General features: G+C 49.3%; 1 protein-coding gene across 1 annotated transcript in view; it reads left to right on the forward strand.

Moving 5' to 3' along the window:
- Positions 1-12142, forward strand: part of kif28 (kinesin family member 28) — a gene marked incomplete at both ends in the record, with an annotated part of 29973 nt that extends 17831 nt beyond the window's left edge. Inside the window, 5 exons of the mRNA XM_079832764.1 lie at positions 10310-10476; positions 11099-11193; positions 11318-11456; positions 11669-11817; positions 11984-12142. Coding sequence (XP_079688890.1) covers positions 10310-10476; positions 11099-11193; positions 11318-11456; positions 11669-11817; positions 11984-12142 — 709 coding nt within the window. The remainder of the gene's footprint in view (positions 1-10309; positions 10477-11098; positions 11194-11317; positions 11457-11668; positions 11818-11983) is intronic.
- Between the last annotated feature and the right edge of the window lie 1459 nt (positions 12143-13601).

A 13601-nucleotide genomic window follows, 5' to 3' on the forward strand; every position in this document is an offset into this window, starting at 1 on the left:
AAGCATGGTCGTACACTATGGTCAAAAGCATGGTCGTATACTATGGTCAAAAGCATGGTCGTACACTATGGTTAAAAGCATGGTCGTACACTATGGTTAAAAGCATGGTCGTACGCTATGGTCAAAAGCATGGTTGTACGCTACATTATTTCTCAACTGTGTTATTTTAATATATTTTCTATTTACAAAGTAGGACAAAAGTGTCACAGAGAAAACCAAATCTCTTTTAATTAAATAATAAAATGAATACAGATACGATGACTGCTGGCAGTCTCAACACTGAACATCTTCCCCCAAAAATGTCTAACAGAAGGCGCACGCCCTCTCTCCCTCCAGCACATTCACACTTTTGCATTAAAAAGACAGCAATTTTTCTGCAGTCACTCTTGTGCACACCCTCCGTAACTAAAACATTAATTAAATGGAGTTCTAATGTTGTTTGTGGATTTTCTCTTGTCTCGGTCTCGGCTCGGACTCAACCCTCTCTGAACTCGGTCTCGACACTGACTCAACACTCTCTAAACTGGGACTCAACCCTCTCTGAACTCGGACAAAACCCTCTCTGAACTCAGACTCAACCCTCTCTGAACTCGGTCTTAACTCGGACTCAATCCTCTCTAAACTGGGACTCAACCCTCTCTTAACTGGGACTCAACCCTCTCTGAACTCGGACTCAACCCTCTCTGATCTCTGACTCAACCCTCTCTGAACTCGGTCTCGACTTGGACTCAACTCTCTCTGAACTTGGACTCAACACTCTCTAAACTGGGACTCAACCCTCTCTGAACTCTGACTCAACCCTCTCTGAACTCTGACTCAACCCCCTCTGAACTCAGACTCAACCCTCTCTGAACTCTGACTCAACCCTCTCTGAACTCGAACTCAACCCTCTCTGAACTCAGACTCAACCCTCTCTGAACTCAGACTCAACCTTCTCTGAACTCGGACTCAACCCTCTCTGAACTCGAACTCAACCCTCTCTGAACTCGGACTCAACCCTCTCTGAACTCGGACTCAACCCTCTCTGAACTCGGACTCAACCCTCTCTGAACTCGGTCTGAACTCGGACTCAACCCTCTCTGAACTCGGTCTCGACTCGGACTCAACCCTTTCTAAACTGGGACTCAACCCTCTCTGAACTCGGACTCAACCCTCTCTGAACTCGGTCTCGACTCGGACTTAACCCCCTCTGAACTCGGTTTCGACTCGGACTCAACCCTCTCTGAACTCGGTCTCGACTCGGACTCAACCCTCTCTAAACTGGGACTCAACCCTCTCTGAACTTGGACTCAACCCTCTCTGAACTTGGACTCAACCCTCTCTGAACTTGCTCTCGACTCGGACTCAACCCCCTCTGAACTCAGTTTCGACTCGGACTCAACCCCCTCTGAACTCAGTTTTGATTCGGACTCAACCCTCTCTGAACTCAGACTCAACCCTCTCTGAACTCTGACTCAACCATCTCTGAACTTGGTCTAGACTCGGACTCAACCCTCTCTGAACTCGGACTCAACCCTCTCTGAACTCGGTCTCGACTCGGACTCAAGCCTCTCTGAACTCGGTCTCGACTCGGACTCAACCCTCACTAAACTGGGACTCAACCCTCTCTGAACTCAGACTCAACCCTCTCTGAACTCGGACTCAACCCTCTCTGAACTCGGTCTGAACTTGGACTCAACCCTCTCTGAACTCGGTCTGAACTGGGACTCAACCCTCTCTGAACTCGGTCTGAACTCGGACTCAACCCCCTCTGAACTCGGACTCAACCCCCTCTGAACTCGGTCTCGACTCGGACTCAACCCTCTCTGAACTTGGACTCAACCCTCTCTGAACTCGGTCTCGACTCGGACTCAACCCCCTCTGAACACGGTTTCGACTCGGACTCAACCCTCTCTGAACTCGGTCTCGACTCGGACTCAACCCTCTCTAAACTGGCACTCAACCCTCTCTGAACTCGGACTCAACCCTCTCTGAACTCGGACTCAACCCTCTCTGAACTCGGTCTTGACTCGGACTCAACCCCCTCTGAACTCGGTTCGACTCGGACTCAACCCTCTCTAAACTGGGACTCAACCTTCTCTAAACTGGGACTCAACCCTCTCTGAACACGGACTCAACCCTCTCTGAACTCGGTCTCGACTCAGACTTAACCCCCTCTGAACTCGGTTTCAACTCGGACTCAACCCTCTCTGAACTCGGTTTCGGCTCGGACTCAACCCTCTCTGAACTCGGACTCAACCCCCTCTGAACTCGGTTTCGGCTCGGGCTCAACCCTCTCTGAACTCGGACTCAACCCTCTCTGAACTCGGTCTCGACTCGGACTCAACCCTCACTAAACTGGGACTCAACCCTCTCTGAACTCAGACTCAACCCTCTCTGAACTTGGACTCAACCCTCTCTGAACTCGGTCTGAACTCGGACTCAACCCTCTCTGAACTCGGTCTGAACTGGGACTCGACCCTCTCTGAACTCGGTCTGAACTCGGACTCAACCCCCTCTGAACTCGGACTCAACCCCCTCTGAACTCTGTCTCGACTCGGACTCAACCCTCTTTAAACTGGGACTCAACCCTCTCTGAACTCGGTCTCGACTCGGACTCAACCCCCTCTGAACACGGTTTCGACTCGGACTCAACCCTCTCTGAACTCGGTCTCGACTCGGACTCAACCCTCTCTAAACTGGCACTCAACCCTCTCTGAACTCGGACTCAACCCTCTCTGAATTCGGACTCAACCCTCTCTGAACTCGGTCTTGACTCGGACTCAACCCCCTCTGAACTCGGTTCGACTCGGACTCAACCCTCTCTAAACTGGGACTCAACCTTCTCTAAACTGGGACTCAACCCTCTCTGAACACGGACTCAACCCTCTCTGAACTCTGTCTCGACTCAGACTTAACCCCCTCTGAACTCGGTTTCAACTCGGACTCAACCCTCTCTGAACTCGGTTTCGGCTCGGACTCAACCATCTCTGAACTTGGTCTCGACTCGGACTCAACCCTCTCTGAACTCGGTCTCGACTCGGACTTAAGCCTCTTTGAACTCGGTCTCGACTCGGACTCAACCCTCTCTAAACTGGGACTCAACCCTCTCTGAACTCGGACTCAACCCCCTCTGAACTCGGTTTCGACTCGGACTCAACCCTCTCTGAACTCGGTCTTGACTCGGACTCAACCCCCTCTGAACTCGGTTCGACTCGGACTCAACCCTCTCTAAACTGGGACTCAACCTTCTCTAAACTGGGACTCAACCCTCTCTGAACACGGACTCAACCCTCTCTGAACTCTGTCTCGACTCAGACTTAACCCCCTCTGAACTCGGTTTCAACTCGGACTCAACCCTCTCTGAACTCGGTTTCGGCTCGGACTCAACCATCTCTGAACTTGGTCTCGACTCGGACTCAACCCTCTCTGAACTCGGTCTCGACTCGGACTTAAGCCTCTCTGAACTCGGTCTCGACTCGGACTCAACCCTCTCTAAACTGGGACTCAACCCTCTCTGAACTTGGACTCAACCCCCTCTGAACTCGGTTTCGACTCGGACTCAACCCTCTCTGAACTCGGTTTCGACTTTGACTCAATCCTCTCTGAACTCGGACTCAACCCCCTCTGAACTCGGTTTCGGCTCGGGCTCAACCCTCTCTGAACTCGGACTCAACCCTCTCTGAACTCGGTCTCGACTCGGACTCAACCCTCACTAAACTGGGACTCAACCCTCTCTGAACTCAGACTCAACCCTCTCTGAACTCGGACTCAACCCTCTCTGAACTCGGTCTGAACTCGGACTCAACCCTCTCTGAACTCGGTCTGAACTGGGACTCGACCCTCTCTGAACTCGGTCTGAACTCGGACTCAACCCCCTCTGAACTCGGACTCAACCCTCTTTAAACTGGGACTCAACCCTCTCTGAACTCGGTCTCGACTCGGACTCAACCCCCTCTGAACACGGTTTCGACTCTGACTCAACCCTCTCTGAACTCGGTCTCGACTCGGACTCAACCCTCTCTAAACTGGCACTCAACCCTCTCTGAACTCGGACTCAACCCTCTCTGAACTCGGACTCAACCCTCTCTGAACTCGGTCTTGACTCTGACTCAACCCCCTCTGAACTCGGTTCGACTCGGACTCAACCCTCTCTAAACTGGGACTCAACCTTCTCTAAACTGGGACTCAACCCTCTCTGAACATGGACTCAACCCTCTCTGAACTCGGTCTCGACTCAGACTTAACCCCCTCTGAACTCGGTTTCAACTCGGACTCAACCCTCTCTGAACTCGGTTTCGGCTCAGACTCAACCATCTCTGAACTTGGTCTCGACTCGGACTCAACCCTCTCTGAACTCGGTCTCGACTCGGACTCAAGCCTCTCTGAACTCGGTCTCGACTCGGACTCAACCCTCTCTAAACTGGGACTCAACCCTCTCTGAACTCGGACTCAACCCCCTCTGAACTCGGTTTCGACTCGGACTCAACCCTCTCTGAACTCGGTTTCGACTTTGACTCAACCCTCTCTGAACTCGGACTCAACCCCCTCTGAACTCGGTTTCGGCTCGGGCTCAACCCTCTCTGAACTCGGACTCAACCCTCTCTGAACTCGGTCTCGACTCGGACTCAACCCTCACTAAACTGGGACTCAACCCTCTCTGAACTCGGACTCAACCCTCTCTGAACTCGGTCTTGACTCGGACTCAACCCCCTCTGAACTCGGTTCGACTCGGACTCAACCCTCTCTAAACTGGGACTCAACCTTCTCTAAACTGGGACTCAACCCTCTCTGAACACGGACTCAACCCTCTCTGAACTCGGACTCAACCCCCTCTGAACTCGGTTTCGACTCGGACTCAACCCTCTCTGAACTCGGTTTCGACTTTGACTCAATCCTCTCTGAACTCGGACTCAACCCCCTCTGAACTCGGTTTCGGCTCGGGCTCAACCCTCTCTGAACTCGGACTCAACCCTCTCTGAACTCGGTCTCGACTCGGACTCAACCCTCACTAAACTGGGACTCAACCCTCTCTGAACTCAGACTAGACCCTCTCTGAACTCGGACTCAACCCTCTCTGAACTCGGTCTGAACTCGGACTCAACCCTCTCTGAACTCGGTCTGAACTGGGACTCGACCCTCTCTGAACTCGGTCTGAACTCGGACTCAACCCCCTCTGAACTCGGACTCAACCCTCTTTAAACTCGGACTCAACCCCCTCTGAACTCGGACTCAACCCTCTTTAAACTGGGACTCAACCCTCTCTGAACTCGGTCTCGACTCGGACTCAACCCCCTCTGAACACGGTTTCGACTCGGACTCAACCCTCTCTGAACTCGGTCTCGACTCGGACTCAACCCTCTCTAAACTGGCACTCAACCCTCTCTGAACTCGGACTCAACCCTCTCTGAACTCGGACTCAACCCTCTCTGAACTCGGTCTTGACTCTGACTCAACCCCCTCTGAACTCGGTTCGACTCGGACTCAACCCTCTCTAAACTGGGACTCAACCTTCTCTAAACTGGGACTCAACCCTCTCTGAACATGGACTCAACCCTCTCTGAACTCGGTCTCGACTCAGACTTAACCCCCTCTGAACTCGGTTTCAACTCGGACTCAACCCTCTCTGAACTCGGTTTCGGCTCAGACTCAACCATCTCTGAACTTGGTCTCGACTCGGACTCAACCCTCTCTGAACTCGGTCTCGACTCGGACTCAAGCCTCTCTGAACTCGGTCTCGACTCGGACTCAACCCTCTCTAAACTGGGACTCAACCCTCTCTGAACTCGGACTCAACCCCCTCTGAACTCGGTTTCGACTCGGACTCAACCCTCTCTGAACTCGGTTTCGACTTTGACTCAACCCTCTCTGAACTCCGACTCAACCCCCTCTGAACTCGGTTTCGGCTCGGGCTCAACCCTCTCTGAACTCGGACTCAACCCTCTCTGAACTCGGTCTCGACTCGGACTCAACCCTCACTAAACTGGGACTCAACCCTCTCTGAACTCAGACTCAACCCTCTCTGAACTCGGACTCAACCCTCTCTGAACTCGGTCTGAACTCGGACTCAACCCTCTCTGAACTCGGTCTGAACTGGGACTCGACCCTCTCTGAACTCGGTCTGAACTCGGACTCAACCCCCTCTGAACTCGGTCTCGACTCGGACTCAACCCTCTCTGAACTTGGACTCAACCCTCTCTGAACTTGGTTTCGACTCGGACTCAACCCTCTTTAAACTGGGACTCAACCCTCTCTGAACTCGGTCTCGACTCGGACTCAACCCCCTCTGAACACGGTTTCGACTCGGACTCAACCCTCTCTGAACTCGGTCTCGACTCGGACTCAACCCTCTCTAAACTGGCACTCAACCCTCTCTGAACTCGGACTCAACCCTCTCTGAACTCGGACTCAACCCTCTCTGAACTCGGTCTTGACTCGGACTCAACCCCCTCTGAACTCGGTTCGACTCGGACTCAACCCTCTCTAAACTGGGACTCAACCTTCTCTAAACTGGGACTCAACCCTCTCTGAACACGGACTCAACCCTCTCTGAACTCGGTCTCGACTCAGACTTAACCCCCTCTGAACTCGGTTTCAACTCGGACTCAACCCTCTCTGAACTCGGTTTCGGCTCAGACTCAACCATCTCTGAACTTGGTCTCGACTCGGACTCAACCCTCTCTGAACTCGGTCTCGACTCGGACTCAACCCTCTCTAAACTGGGACTCAACCCTCTCTGAACTCGGACTCAACCCCCTCTGAACTCGGTTTCGGCTCGGGCTCAACCCTCTCTGAACTCGGACTCACCCCTCTCTGAACTCGGTCTCGACTCGGACTTAACCCTCTCTGAACTCGGTTTCGACTCGGACGCAACCCTCTCTGAACTCGGTCTCGACTCGGACTCAACCCTCTCTAAACTGGGACTTAACCCTCTCTGAACTCGGACTCAACCCTCTCTGAACTCGGACTCAACCCTCTCTGAACTTGGTCTCGACTCAGACTCAACCCTCTCTGAACTCGGTTTCGGCCTCGGACTCAACCCTCTCTGAACTCAGACTCAACCCTCTCTGAACTCGGACTCAACCATCTCTGAACTTGGTCTCGACTCGGACTCAAGCCTCTCTGAACTCGGTTTCGGCTCGGGCTCAACCCTCTCTGAACTCGGACTCACCCCTCTCTGAACTCGGTCTCGACTCGGACTTAACCCCCTCTGAACTCGGTTTCGACTCGGACGCAACCCTCTCTGAACTCGGTCTCGACTCGGACTCAACCCTCTCTAAACTGGGACTCAACCCTCTCTGAACTCGGACTCAACCCTCTCTGAACTCGGACTCAACCCTCTCTGAACTTGGTCTCGACTCAGACTCAACCCTCTCTGAACTCGGTTTCGGCCTCGGACTCAAGCCTCTCTGAACTCGGTTTCGACTCGGACTCAACACCCTCTTAACTTGGTCTCGACTCAGACTCAACCCTCTCTGAACTCAGACTCAACCTTCTCTGAACTTGGTCTCGACTCGGACTCAACCCTCTCTGAACTCGGTTTCGGCTCGGACTCAATCCTCTGAACTCAGACTCAACCCTCTCTGAACTTGGTCTCGACTCGGACTCAACCCTCTCTGAACTCGGTTTTGGCTCGGACTCAATCCTCTGAACTCAGACTCAACCCTCTCTGAACTCGGACTCAACCATCTCTGAACTTGGTCTCGACTCGGACTCAACCCTCTCTGAACTCGGTCTCGACTCGGACTCAAGCCTCTCTGAACTCGGTCTCGACTCGGACTCAACCCTCTCTAAACTGGGACTCAACCCTTTCTGAACTCGGTCTGAACTCGGACTCAACCCCCTCTGAACTTGGTCCCGACTCGGACTCAACCCTCTCTGAACTCGGTTTCGGCTCAGACTCAACCCTCTCTGAACTTGGTCTCGACTCGGACTGAACCCTCTCTGAACTCAGTTTCGGCTCAGACTCAACCCTCTCTGAACTCAGACTCAACCCTCTCTAAACTCGGACTCAACCATCTCTGAACTTGGTCTCGACTCGGACTCAACCCTCTCTGAACTCGGTCTCGACTCGGACTCAAGCCTCTCTGAACTCGGTCTCGACTCGGACTCAACCCTCTCTGAACTCAGACTCAACCCTCTCTGAACTCGGTCTGAACTCGGACTCAACCCCCTCTGAACTCAGTTTCGACTCGGACTCAACCCTCTCTTAACTCGGTCTCGACTCGGACTCAAGCCTCTCTGAACTCTGTCTCGACTCGGACTCAACCCTCTCTAAACTGGGACTCAAACCCCTCTGAACTTGGTTTCGGCTCGGACTCAACCCCCTCTGAACTCGGTTTCAGCTCGGACTCAACCCTCTCTGAACTTGGTCTCGACTCGGACTCAACCCTCTCTGAACTCGGTTTCGGCTCGGACTCAACCCTCTCTGAACTTGGTTTCGGCTCGGACTCAACCCTCTCTGAACTTGGTCTCGACTCGGACTCAACTCTCTCTGAACTCGGTTTCGGCTCGGACTCAACCCTCTCTGAACTCAGACTCAACCCTCTCTGAACTCGGACTCAACCATCTCTGAACTTGGTCTCGACTCGGACTCAACCCTCTCTGAACTCGGTTTCGACTTGGACTCAAGCCTCTCTGAACTCAGTTTCGACTCGGACTCAACCCCCTCTGAACTTGGTCTCGACTCGGACTCAAGCCTCTCTGAACTCGGCTTCGACTCTGACTCAACCCCCTCTGAACTTGGTTTCGGCTCGGACTCAACCCCCTCTGAACTCGGTTTTGGCTCGGACTCAACCCTCTCTGAACTTGGTCTCGACTCGGACTCAACCCTCTCTGAACTCGGTTTTGGCTCGGACTCAACCCTCTCTGAACTTGGTCTCGACTCGGACTCAACCCTCTCTGAACTCAGTCTCGACTCAGACTCAAGCCTCTCTGAACTCGGTCTCGACTCGGACTCAACCCTCTCTAAACTGGGACTCAACCCTTTCTGAACTCGGTCTGAACTCGGACTCAACCCCCTCTGAACTTGGTCCCGACTCGGACTCAACCCTCTCTGAACTCGGTTTCGGCTCAGCCTCAACCCTCTCTGAACTTGGTCTCGACTCGGACTGAACCCTCTCTGAACTCAGTTTCGGCTCAGACTCAACCCTCTCTGAACTCGGACTCAACCATCTCTGAACTCTGTCTCGACTCGGACTCAACCCTCTCTAAACTGGGACTCAAGCCTCTCTGAACTCTGTCTCGACTCGGACTCAACCCTCTCTAAACTGGGACTCAACCCCCTCTGAACTTGGTTTCGGCTCGGACTCAACCCCCTCTGAACTCGGTTTTGGCTCGGACTCAACCCTCTCTGAACTTGGTCTCGACTCGGACTCAACCCTCTCTGAACTCGGTTTCGGCTTGGACTCAACCCTCTCTGAACTTGGTTTCGGCTCGGACTCAACCCTCTCTGAACTTGGTCTCGACTCTGACTCAACTCTCTCTGAACTCGGTTTCGGCTCGGACTCAACCCTCTCTGAACTCAGACTCAACCCTCTCTGAACTCGGACTCAACCATCTCTGAACTCGGTCTTGACTCTGACTCAACTCTCTCTGAACTCGGTTTCGACTCGGACTCAACCCCCTCTGAACTTGGTCTCGACTCGGACTCAACCCTCTCTGAACTCGGTTTCGACTCGGACTCAACCCCCTCTGAACTTGGTCTCGACTCGGACTCAACCCTCTCTGAACTTGGTCTCGACTCGGACTCAACCCTCTCTGAACTCGGTTTCGACTCGAACTCAACCCTCTCTGAACTTGGTCTCGACTCGGACTCAACCCTCTCTGAACTTGGTCTCGACTCGGACTCAACCCTCTCTGAACTTGGTCTTGACTCGGTCTTAACCCTCTTTGAACTCTGTCTCGACTCGAATGAGCTGGTCTCGACTACAACACTGACACTAATCCCAATAATGAGCACTGCAGAGCATAGTATTATTTATATACTCTTAGTTTTTATTAATATGTTGCTTTTATTTTTAGATTTTAGTTTAATTTTAGTAATTTTGTTATCAGATTTTTATTAGTTTTTTTTTTTTTTTTTTCTAAATATCTTTTAGTAATATTTTAGTTAGTAATATAAGCTCATTAAAAAAAAAAATGTATTTGTTTTTCCATCTAAAATTTATATTTGATTTTATTTCAGCTTTATTTCATTTAACAAATTATTATTTACATTTTATTTTTAGTTAACAATAATGCCATGTCTGAATATTTGCATTCCTGTTGAGATTTGAAAATAAATTTGGAAATAATAAAAAAACAAATCAATTTAATCTCTGATTGACAGGTTTCGGGTGTTTGACTGCCCGCAGCCCCTCTACACTCCAGCGATGTGGCACAACATGAACCCGCTGATGGACCACAGAGTCCAGTTCACTGCTTTGAGAATCTCTCAGGAACTGCTCAACTACCTGCAGAGCAGTGCCCTGGTGCTGGAGCTGTGGGGTCTGCAGGGTAAAAGTCTCTGATATTATGAAAGGAATATTACACCTGACCATTCAAGAGTTTTGGGTTGGTAAGATTTATTTAATGTTTTTGAAAGAAGTCTCTTATTTTCACCAAGGCTGCATTTATTTGATCAAAAATACAATAAAACAGTAATTTTGTGAAATATTATTACAATTTTTAAATATAATTTATTCCTGTGATGGCAAAGCTGAATTTTCAGCAGCATCATTATTCCATTACTTCAGTCTCACATGATCCTTCAGAAATCCTTCTAATATGCTGATTTGGTGCTAAAAACATTTATTTGTGCTGCTTAATATTTTTTTTTTCCGGATTCTTTGATGAATAGGGAGTTCAAAAGAACAGCATTTATTTGAAATAGAAATTAATTTAACATTTTAATTTAATGTGTCATTGCTTAATAAGAGTATTCATTTCTTTTAAAGCAAAAACGTACCCGCCCCAAACTTTGGAACGGCACTGCCAATTTGTTGTTTAAGATTAACCACAAAGTGATTTGATGACAGAAAATACAAAGAAGCTGTAGAGACTGGAACAAGAATGAAACCGAACCATTTGCCTTTGAGGCATTCTTGAACTTCTCCAATAAACATGTCTGTGTTTGTAGAAGGATGTTCTGAATTATTCTCCTGTATGGATGGGGTGAAGATGACTCAAGAGGACAGCATTATTATTGACAAGATCAGTGCATCAGAACACTCGGTATATTCCTTAAATAAACAGACCATGTGTATGTTTCAAAATGCTTTGCATGAGCCAGGCCAGGGTTATGCTGGGATTCTCTGAAACTGAATTATTTTATGGATGTGTATTTATGTTTGCTTAGACTGCAGAAACCGGAGGCACTGACCTCAGCTCATCTCTCCGAGCCCTTCATCAAGATATGGAACAGCTGAGAAATGTTAACGCAGCACTGAGGAAAGAAAACAGCACACTGAGAGAGCAACTCAACTCAGCCAGAAATGGTGAGTACTTTTGAGAAGTCATGCAGTACAATTTTGCTGTCAAGCTATTGTAGAATCTTTGGTCAGGGTATAACACAAATCGGGGGCTCGTCCGGGATCTGAACCCTTGCAATTAACCCTACAATAACAAGCATTAAAAACATGCAAAAACTCAACAGCTTAGCATTTCTACTAGCAGGCCACCATATTGCCTCCTGCTCAATTTATAACAGGTGTGGAGAATAACCGCGGTCGGCAGGAACGAAGAGGCAGTCTGAGGCCCAGCTGTGATGCTGAATTTGCCAAAGCCTTAAAAGTGTTCTACCACAGCATGACCTCTGTTAGGGGTCAACTTCAGCGGCTGCGCAGACACAAACCCAGTGTAATTATGCAAGTCTCATTCTATCAGTCATGCCAATCAGCCTCTGTTGTACAGATTTTGAACATAATCATTCATGTGAAAGAATTTACCAGCAAAGTCTTTTGGGGTGTACAAGCTTTGACTAATATTGAGAGCATCAATACATTGTGCGTTTGTGTCTCCATAGGAGGAAGCAGACCTGTTGGGTTTTAGATTGTTTGTGGATGAGCATACCTATCTCCTGAAGGACTTTTCAGAACAGTTGGAACAGTGCGTAACCACTCTGAAACAAGATGTGGCTGCCATTGTACGTCGAAAGAGAGAAAGGTCTGGGATTTGGTCCTGATACACCTATTAAATCAATCATCCTGCATTAAATTGTACATTTACAAGACTGATTCTTATTGATTAAAGGGCTGACAAAGTGCTACGGATGTATTTGCTTGCATTTTTAATGATTCAAGCTCTCATTTTGTCTTAAGAGTGCATTTGGAATGGGACAGTACCTACTATTTTTAAACAGCTAAATGCAGTATACACTGTACTGTATGCACATATTGTTAATGTATTACTCTGATAACTCACTGCATTTGTCAAAATGTATTCAAGAGCGTACTACATTGAATATTATTTCCCACACTGCAATGCCCTCGACCAATCATTTTTACTGTGACAAGTAAACTGCAATGAAAGCAATATTAACCATGACATTTTTTTAAAGTTATGACTAATTTGTAGGGCTGGGTATTGACAAATTTCACAATTCGAATTCACAAGTTTGATTCTGATCTCGATTCATTTGGATATACACTATATTGCCAAAGGTTTTGGGATGCCTGTCTTAACTGCGCATGAACCTTAATGACATCCCATTCTTAATCCGTAGGGTTTAATATGGAGTTGGCCCATCCTTTGCAGATATTTAGGGTTTAGGAGTGTGTTTATGGGAATTTTTGACCATTCTTCTAGAAGCGCATTTGTGAGGTCAGGTACTCATGTTGGACGAGAAGTCCTGGCTCACAGTCTCCGCTCGAATTCATCCCAAAGGTGTTCTATCGGGTTGAGGTCAGGACTCTGTGCAGAAGAGTCAAGTTCCTCCACACCGAACTCGCTCATCCATGTCTTTATGGACCGTGCTTTGTGCACTGCTGCGCAGTCATGTTGGAACAGGAAGGGGCCATCCCCAAACTATTCCCACAAATTTGGGAGCACGAAATTGTCCAAAATGTCTTGGTATGCTGAAGCATTGTGTTCCTTTCACTGGAACTAAGGGGCCAATCCTTGAAAAACAACCCCACACCATAATCCCCCCTCCACCAAACTTTACACTCCAGTCAGGCAAGTACTGTTCTCCTGGCAACCGCCAAACTCAGACTCGTCCATCGGATTGCCAGACAGAGAAGTGAGAACATGTCTCCACTGCTCTAGAGTCCAGTGGCAGCATTACGGGACATACTGTTTACTAGCTGTTCCCTTTCGAATTGGAAAGGGCATTATGGAGTTGACGTTATGGGGACGCCATCATCATGACCCGTGTCTGAAGCACGTGTAAACACACATGATAAATCATTGGTAGACATCACATGCAGAGTGCCCGTGAAGATAAAAGAGGAGGCTGCTTGTTTGTAGGCGTGTGTAAGATAACGTTCTGTTGGAGTGTGTTCAAATGCATTCTTTGTGAAGAGTTCACTGTGGTAAGCTCCACCCATGCTTGACTCTCTCTTAAAGAATGAGAATTGAGCGTCCACACCTAGTGGTTTAAAGGGTTAGTTCACCCAAAAATGAAAATTCTGTCATTAATGACT

Source organism: Gobio gobio (assembly GCF_949357685.1).
Source record: "Gobio gobio genome assembly, chromosome: 13".
Lineage (NCBI taxonomy): Eukaryota > Metazoa > Chordata > Actinopteri > Cypriniformes > Gobionidae > Gobio > Gobio gobio.